General features: G+C 42.8%; 3 protein-coding genes across 5 annotated transcripts; 2 read left to right on the plus strand and 1 right to left on the minus strand.

The window, feature by feature from the left end:
• The first annotated feature begins 728 nt into the window (after window positions 1-728).
• LOC104922767 (embryonic polyadenylate-binding protein 2-B) lies at window positions 729-4,096 on the plus strand. Of its 3 annotated transcripts, none has more exons than XM_019279340.2 (7): window positions 729-836; window positions 976-1,081; window positions 1,824-1,950; window positions 2,457-2,524; window positions 2,605-2,711; window positions 2,817-2,904; window positions 3,395-4,096. In XM_019279340.2, exons 2-7 carry the CDS (start codon window positions 1,010-1,012, stop codon window positions 3,725-3,727), a joined length of 795 nt encoding a protein of 264 aa, XP_019134885.1. In that variant the 5' UTR covers window positions 729-836; window positions 976-1,009; the 3' UTR covers window positions 3,728-4,096. The 3 variants fall into 3 exon arrangements, with proteins under 3 accessions (XP_019134885.1, XP_019134884.1, XP_010733997.1); XM_019279339.2 differs by having other exon boundaries at window positions 738-836; window positions 970-1,081; XM_010735695.3 differs by lacking the exon at window positions 729-836 and having other exon boundaries at window positions 852-1,081.
• Window positions 4,097-4,128: 32 nt separating this feature from the next.
• On the minus strand, window positions 4,129-6,320 carry trappc2l (trafficking protein particle complex subunit 2L). The gene is made up of 5 exons (XM_019279341.2): window positions 6,206-6,320; window positions 5,763-5,935; window positions 4,848-4,935; window positions 4,382-4,461; window positions 4,129-4,298 (listed from the first exon to the last, which is right to left on the minus strand). The coding sequence occupies exons 1-5, from the start codon at window positions 6,269-6,271 to the stop codon at window positions 4,253-4,255; spliced, it is 453 nt and encodes a 150-aa protein (XP_019134886.1). The 5' UTR covers window positions 6,272-6,320; the 3' UTR covers window positions 4,129-4,252.
• Window positions 6,321-6,834: 514 nt separating this feature from the next.
• Window positions 6,835-8,774, plus strand: LOC113745261 (N-acetylgalactosamine-6-sulfatase-like). Its single transcript, XM_027276783.1, has 4 exons — window positions 6,835-7,001; window positions 7,259-7,382; window positions 8,195-8,269; window positions 8,420-8,774. Exons 1-4 carry the CDS (start codon window positions 6,885-6,887, stop codon window positions 8,524-8,526), a joined length of 423 nt encoding a protein of 140 aa, XP_027132584.1. The 5' UTR covers window positions 6,835-6,884; the 3' UTR covers window positions 8,527-8,774.
• Window positions 8,775-8,807: the final 33 nt, after the last annotated feature.

Consider the following 8,807-nt stretch of genomic DNA (forward strand, 5'->3'; position numbering starts at 1 on the left):
TCCTTTCCCGCGGTGCCTTGCTTTGCCTTCCTGTTCCGGCGTGGTATAAAACGCTTAGATATAATATAATCTATATATATATATAGATATATATATATATATAATCTATATACCCCATACCACACCCCCTTTGGGGATAGGCTCCAGCCCCACCACAACCCTTTTCTAGGTGTATTTATATCTGTATTTATATCAAATTTGATTCTGATTCTGATTATAATTTTAGACGCAGGGGTGACGTATGGAGAGAGATGGGTACTACCAGCACTGCTACACAAAGAACAATGCAACGCCAAATCTACCCTGACCTCATGAAGAAACTCCAATTTAACACCACACATATTTCTCTGGTACATTTCAGTCAACAACGGAGGGGGGGTGTGGTGTATTTGTAGACCACAATATTCATGAATTGACTATTTATACATATTTCCAAGTATGAAAGTGCCATAAAATAAAAATTACTATGTTATCTGTTACCTTGTACCGTTTTCCCTCCTGTGTTCTGTTCATACACAATAAAGCTGCACCGCTGAGAGATAAACCGCGTGCGCACACTTGCCAGGGAAACATCACTTTGTCACGGTCAGACGTGTTTTTGTTGACTGTTTAACGTCTGGCATCGTGCTCCTGGAACACCTGGAGGTCGTTGGAAAAACTGTGAAAATTCTTACCTCTTACTTCCTTTGACCGGAAGGCATCATGAGGGGGCCAGAGGAGAGGACGAGGGGCCCCCCTGTTGCTGCGCCACTGTGACGCACGCATCCTCCTCCAGCGTCCCTCTCACGTGCACGCTGCTGTCAATCAATCCGGCGCGTCATGAGTCTCATTCACAGGTGATATCTATTAGTCTACCTCATATGCTGTCAGGTGTCGCGTCTGTGCACCATCATCTCGTTTCCTCACTGACGAGATCTATATATCTATATATTTATTTATTTATTGTGGTGTTTTTTTTTTCTTGGCAAGCCGCAGTCTTCTTTGCAGATGCCATGTTTGAGCAGTGAGCATGGCGGAAAATCATCTCGAGTACGGCTACCTGGAGGGCGAGTCCATCGGGGAGCATTTCGCCGAGGACCCGGTGGGTATCGTTATGTTTGTGTAGTGAATCAAAAGGCTGTCGTCACGTTTGTTCGTCGGTTTTGTTTTTTGTTTTACGCACGTCGGCAGGCAGGGAGAGCAAATGACGGTTGTCACGTTGGACGAATAACGCACGGACATCAGCTATGCTATGTGCAGTCGTTATATCACTGATACACGTTTTTGTGCAATCAGTGAGACACATCCTGTGTGAACACGCTGAGCGCCCTGAGAGGCTATAACGTGGTTTAGGCACTGAAATAAGGCTTAAACCCAAGATATTGTGCTTGCTATGACTTCAACATGAGCCCAATAAAATGTAAATGCGTTCAACATTTCAACATGTCTTTAATTGAATGAGTATCCTACATATTTGGGAGACATGTTGCTGCTTTCACATGAACAACTTTGTTAAAAAAAAAAAGATGTTTGCCAAGCAGTCCATATTTCATTTTTAGATATCAAACTACCAAATTGCTTCTTATGTCACAATCAATACACAGATGAGTGACAAATCAAAGAAAAACCTTTACTAAATTAAAATGTCATCATTAAAAACTTGAAAATTGAGTGAACACCGTTCACCCAAATGAGTTTCTCTTATTTGGTGTTGAGGATCCAAACTCTCATAGGTTGGGTTGACCATTGCACTCCCAGATTCAGGTTTTCCTTTCATTTGTCCACCACTATTCTGCTCAAGTCCATGCCTCACGCTCTTGTCTTCCATGCTTGTGTTTTCTCAGGAGCTGGCGGCCATCAAGGCGAGGGTTCAGGAGCTGGAGATGGAAGAAGAAACGGAGAGACTGAAGGAGGAGGAGGAGAGGTGCGACATGGGGGAGATGCAGCTCCTGACCAGCAGCCCTCGGCCTGGTGAGACAGCCCCCCTTATGGGTGTTATCCGCGTTGTGGTTTGTTTATCGTGTCACATTGTTGTACAGCTAAATGCTGATTGTGCATTTGGGAAGCCTCGACAGCGCATTCTCTTAGCCAGGTGTGTAGCGTCACAGCCTCCAGGCAGGTGAGGTAGCCGCATACTCCGCCATCTGGCTAACACCTGGGACACTTCACAAGTGCCTCATCACTGCCCAATGAGACGAAGCAGTGAGCCCCAGAGAACCAGAAGGGTCCATCGTTGGCTGCCTGTGGCGATTTTCTGCCTGTTTGCATCTCCTCATTCCCTTTACCCTCCCCCTCCTTTCGGTTCCTGCTTCAGAACAGAGATGCAAACAGTGAGGAGACAGATTTTGAGATATGTATTGTCAAAGATGATGGATGAAAAGGGTGTTCTGAGAAGCTGAGAGGTGATCATTGTGTTCATTTCACCTGTGTAGGCGGTCTTTATATTATCTTAAGTATTGTTTTTGTCTCCTCCTCAGGGCCTTTCTACAATATGACCCCTGAGGAGAGGATAGACGCAGACAACAGATCAGTCTATGTTGGAAACGTAAGACTTGTATGTCTCTTTCTTCACGCTGGGTATTTTGTTACTCCTCTGATCTGACACACTGTTGGATCAAATCCCAGGTAGACTATGGAGCTACTGCAGACGAGTTGGAGATCCATTTCAATGGCTGCGGCCCCGTCAACAGAGTTACCATCCTGTGTGACAGATTCTCCGGCCATCCCAAAGGGTAAGTTCAACCTGTGCCTGCAGTTTATACTTTTTTATCTGCCGGACACTGTTTTGATCATGATGGTTTATTTATCGTCGGGATTCTCTCTCCTCTCTTTCACAGCTTTGCTTACATTGAGTTCTCTGATCGTGACTCTGTGCACAGCGCCATTGGTTTGCACGAGACCTTGTTCAGAGGAAGAGTCCTCAAGGTGAGAAGCATTACATTACATGTTAGTCTTTAAGGAAAAACCCTTAAACTAGTTAGATACTTCCAACTGTCCAAATGACAGTGATGGTGCACTGGTTGCAGACAGCCTTTAGCACTCTGGGGACTACAAACATGAGATTGTAGGACAGTCAGAAGGAATGGGTTTGGCTTGTTCAGGCGAAGGATGTGGGAGGAAGTGTTTTAAACTGAGTTTCAGAGAAACAAGACAGATCTTCAGAAATGTAGCACTTCCTCTTATCATGATTCATCATAAGCACTTTGTGTGCAGATAATGTTACTCACTGTTTGGAAGTGGAAACTAACATTAAAAAGGTCATGTAACTTCCCTTCACAGCACCCATTTAGTTTTCCTTTTCCTCTGTTTGAACTGCTTTTAAATGTTAATATTTGTGCTTTGATTTTTGCGTTCCATCACTGTTTAATAGCAAACGTGACATTTCCAATAACATCTACTGTTCTTTGGCTTGCAGGTAATGCCCAAGAGGACCAACATGCCAGGCATCAGCACCACAGACCGAGGAGGACACCGAGGTGGCCACTCCAGAGGCAGGGGCCGTGGTTACCGTCCACCCCGATACCAGAACAGCTCTCGAGGAAGGTTCCGATACCAGTCGACCAGGCCACAACATCAAACACCCCACCCTTATTACGGAGGAGGCCCCTCAGTGGGGAAAAGACAGTGGGGACACATGGACTACCACGAACAGATGCCTAAACGTTACCCGTGTCTTCTTCTCATCACTCCACCGTCAGAGGAGCTGGGGGCAGGGTCGAGTGGACAGCACTACCCTCAACAGCGCTAGCACTACCCACAGCACACACGCTGAAGTGGGCGAGTAGAACTGCTAATTTTAAAGAAGCGTTTCCAGGCATTACTGAGTTGAGCATCTTGTGAGAGCCAGAATGGACAGCAGATGACTTTGCATCCCTTCGTCAGATCTTCAAGTAGGTGAGACGTGAAGAATGAAGACTGGGGTCAGAGACGTTGCAGTATAAGTTTATGTTGCTGTGAATGCATGGGAGAATCCTCAAATTGTTTGCGTCTCTTACAGTTTTTACAAATTGATGCGAATGTATTGTGTTGCTGCCTGCAATGTTATGTATAAATCCTCCCTATGTATAACTAGTTCTTTACTATGTAAGTGAATGAATAAATAAAACAATGATCCAGACCATTTGTAGTAAAATGACGCATGCAGTGATGTGCAACAACAATCCAGTTTTATTACTTAATGCATTTCAAGAATCAAGGCAACATGTATACAAATAAAAATATGATTAAGGGTGGTCTGTACAGTGGAGGCTCAGGAGAAGGAATGGACGGGACGTCAACCAGTTTGCACCATCATTCCAGATACGATGCCATCGAAGGCCCTGAAGAATCAACGGTCAACAATTAAAACATTGCTAGATTTTGGAGAACTGTGATTATATCTGAATATCAAGTACAAGCTCACTTGGACTGAATGGGGTCTCCGGGATTGTGGAATGGGTTACACATTACGTCGGTAAAAGAGTTGTGTAATTTTCGGAACATCTGGAAGAGAACAAGTCACTACTTTTAAACCATTCACAAGAAAACTTTAAATTAAAAAGCACATCACTCTGTCGTGGATTTGTTCATGCTCTTCCTGATTTCGGTTTTCTGTGTGTGTGGATTCTGCACTGAATAAAAGTAGAGAAACTTTGTACATGCAAAAAAAAACAAACTGTAGCAAGGTTTCTAGAATTAGTTTCCATAAAGTTAGCCATCAAGAGGTATCACTTTACTATTGAGACGTGAGGATAAGATTTAATTCAGTGTGTGAACACACACTGTTATAACTAGATCAACATCCTGACAAGAGAAAATAGTTTGTGGATCCGTGTTAAACGATGCAAACATGGTCAGAGGAAAAAATGATTGGGCTGTGTTTAACTTACACTTCTAATTTCATTGTCCCTTAACGATGTGTTGGATGAATCCACGACAATGACAAACTTCACCTTGGAGTTGGTGACGTACCCATATCTTGTACGCCAGTTAAGGATATTTGGTTTCAGCTGTAAGAGATTATTTACATTATGTACATGGATGACAGGAGCACTTACGTGGCGGCTGTGGCTCGGAGGTAGAGCGGGACGTCCACTAATCAGATCATCGGTCGAAGTGTCCTTGGGCAAGATATGTGCCATCGGTGTGTGAATGCGTATCAATGGTCAGCTCTAGGGTTACCACAAACGATTTTTTTGATAGTCGACTAATCACCGATTATTTTTTCGATTAGTCGACTAATCGGATCATACGTAAATTGATTGTCTCGGAGAGGGGCAAGTGGGCGGGCGCTGTAAAGCGCGTGGATGGAGCCATGAGCCACCTTCACCCCCGAGTGTTTCCATGCCGACCAAGAGCCGCCGCGGAGGAAATGCGCTCGGCGGAGGCCAGTCAGGGGAGAGGTCCCACGAGGGGATCCTCCAGCACCGTGCCGCTGTCCCTGACCTGCCGAGTTGAATCCCCCGGGCAGACTGCGCGGAAGTAAAATTGCAACACCGCCCTGAATTCACAGGGATTCACTGAAGTTGCAAATCGCAACATCGTGAATTCCTGGAGGGGAATCGGCCTGATGCCGATTACCACTACTGTTGGCGCCTTGCATGGCAGCCACTGCCATCAATGTGTGAATGTTTGAAGGAGATATGTACTAATGTAAAAGTGCTTTGAGTGGTCGGAAGACTACAAAGCTGCAGGTAAGGTCTCATACACTCATATAAACATTCAGCATCTGTCTTGATTAGTAGAGGTGTTTTCACTTGTCTTGTTAATTTTCCATAAACCTTTTAAAAAAACATTAAGGATACACTTTGTAGTCTTCAGTGGGGTACAGCAGGCCCAGGTACAGCTCTCTCTGGTCCCCTAGAGATTTGCCCACTGCTGAGATCTTCTCCTCCACCACGTCCAGAGAGGTGTGCACCGTGTAGTGAAACTTCAGCTCATTCTGAGTGGGCACGCTGCGGATATACAGCGGGTAGTTCTGAAGGGGAGAAGGACACAGACACACAATAATGTTTAAAAACACAGACACAACATCTGACGTGACAAAGCGACGTGACAAAACTGGCAACAGCAAGCCAGGCTGAAGGATGCTAATGTTGTTAGCTGCTAGCCCTGTTTTGGGTGTTTCCTACCCACAGAGGAGGGCTGACATTTGCTCAGAGACGACTTTAAGAATAAGGAAAATATGTAACAATTCTAAAAACAGGCTGTGGATAAAGGTGGGACGGTTAAAAACAGCGATAATTACCTCTTTAGCGATCACAGCTATGCACACCGCCATGTCAGTGTTCCTCTTCCCAGCTGTCAGACGCATGTCACGTGAATGTGCTGCGTTCAAGCGCCGTTGGAAAAGAGGAAACAAAAGTTTGTAATAACACACAGAGTGCACAATACACCCGGTGTTTTAGTTATTCTATAGTTGACCTTATTCATAGTGCAAGTTTGTAATTTAGCTTCTTTTTTTTTTTTGTATAATTTATGTCGCACGTACAGCATTTATCAGAAGTCAGTGAATGAATGCACCAAATTGCAAGTTTTGTTTTTCTTTGTTTTTTTTTAAAATCCTAACATATGACGCTACCACATTAATGTGTTTATTAAATAAAACTTGCGAAATCTCAAATCAATTTAAAAACACAACTCAAAACAATTCCTCTAAATATCTACTATCTATATAGCAATACACACCTTATCAACCTTGAGCTACGGTAAATACTGCATTTAACTTATATTTCACTATCTGTCATCTTCTGATTAGATGCTAAACTGCATTTCGTTGCCTTGTATTTATACATGTGTAATGGCAATAAAGTTGAATCTAATCTAATCTGATCTCTTGTTTATGCGCATGTGCTGCGCCGAGGACCCGCACGAAGGCAAACAAGCCACTTCCTCGAAGCTGACGCTCATGTGACTCCAGCATAGCAATGCGACTGAGGTGGACTCAGACTCTCACTCTGTTTTTCGCATCAATATGTTGTTCCTTAACAGAAAAGCCTTCAAATGCTTCATCTCCAAACATCATCATCATGCTCATGGATGACGTGAGTTATTTCCCCTTTGTTTTTGTTTTTGTTTGGATGTGTCCTCGTGACTGCAGTGCATCATCACATCTGCAGCACACATCTGTTGGAGCAGTGAATGAGTTTGTAAAATATCTATTTCCACCTCTCTGTGTTTATTTTGTCTTTGTCTGTGTGTGTCTGTGCTTACATGTGTGTTTTACCTCTCTGCTGTGAATATATATATATATATGCAAGACTTGTTAATAAACTCTCCAATCTTTCCCTCTGTTATTCAGATGGGTTGGGGGGACTTGGGGGTGTTTGGTCAGCCCTCCAAAGAAACCCCCAACCTGGATGCCATGGCAGCTCAGGGCATGCTGCTTCCAAATTTCTACACAGCAAACCCACTCTGTTCCCCGTGTGAGTCAGCGATTCTGTAAAACAGGACTGAATCAGCACTTTCAGTTTTGCAAAATGTTAAAATAATTTCATCATTCTATCATCACAGCTGCAGCTTTCTATGTCAACCTGTGTTTTTATTGCCACGTCATTAAAATGTTGAAATAACCTGATTCCAGACACTGACCTACCACAGAATTTAGTTATTTGTTAAAATGAAGCTCACAAATCGTCTCATGCAAAACTGAGTACAATATGTTACATTCTTCCTATGCAGCAAAGTAGGTGTTGTAGCATCACTGTGGTGAGAAACCTCTAAAGTCTAGCCTTGGTCATTTTAATGTTTTTATGCAGTTTAACTGAAGGTTTATTAAATGTTATGAATTCAGAATGGAGTTTGTTCATGAAAAGTTATAAAAACCTGTGAGCAAAGTTTAGAAATGCAAAGCAGTCAAGCTGAAAAGTTTCTTTTCTTCTTTTTGAGTTGAAATCTGGAGGTTCAGGTTTTTACCTGACTGCAAAGATTACAATAGATGAAGGTGGATCAGGTAGATAATTGAGTTGAATCACACTATTGGTCGTGGTTGCAGAAACATATGGCAGAGAAAACTGTATTTTTATTAACTACGACAATAAAGTACAAAAATTGAATTCGCTTATCTAATTTCAGAATTTAAAGCTTAACGAGTTGGATTCATTCAATCATCTCCAATGTGACATTGGTTGCAGAGAGGGAACTAGAGGACAGTTCACCCTTTGTGTTTGCCAGTAAAAAATCATTTGGAAGGCCCAGCATAGAGAACTCCTAATAACTTTTGTCATTTTAATGACAGCCAGAGCTGCACTTCTCACCGGGAGGCTGCCTGTCAGAAACGGTTTCTACACCACTAATGCCCACGCCAGAAATGGTACAGTCTACACTACATCCTTACTGTGCAAATTATCCAGCTGCAGATAATTTCTTGCAGGTTTTCTCATTACTTGGTCTATAATGTACAGTGTGCAATAAAGTCATGGAAAGTTTTCTGCACTAAATTTTGACTTCTTTTTTTTTACAGCATACACACCACAGGAGATAGTGGGAGGAATCTCGAAGGATGAGATTTTGTTACCCAGGATGCTTAAGGAGAAGGGCTACATCAGCAAGATAGTTGGCAAGTGGTGAGCTCTTTATCTTCCCTTAATCCAGAAGTTTTGGGGGGTTTTGGGAGTTTATGTTCATGGTTGGCAGCTCAGGAGGGTATAATTAACTTTATTTATACAGAACTTTTCCTAATAAAGTTCCAAAATGCTTCACATGCTTGAGCAAGGATTAAAATATTTCAGGACTGCATTCAAGGGAATAAAATCAGACAATTAAAATAATATGAAACACAAGGGTCCATGAGCGAGACACCCAAAACCAAATTGGCTTTTTAAATTATCCATAATTTAAAGTGCATATAT

This window comes from Larimichthys crocea, unplaced genomic scaffold, assembly GCF_000972845.2.
Source record: "Larimichthys crocea isolate SSNF unplaced genomic scaffold, L_crocea_2.0 scaffold56645, whole genome shotgun sequence".
NCBI lineage: Eukaryota > Metazoa > Chordata > Actinopteri > Sciaenidae > Larimichthys > Larimichthys crocea.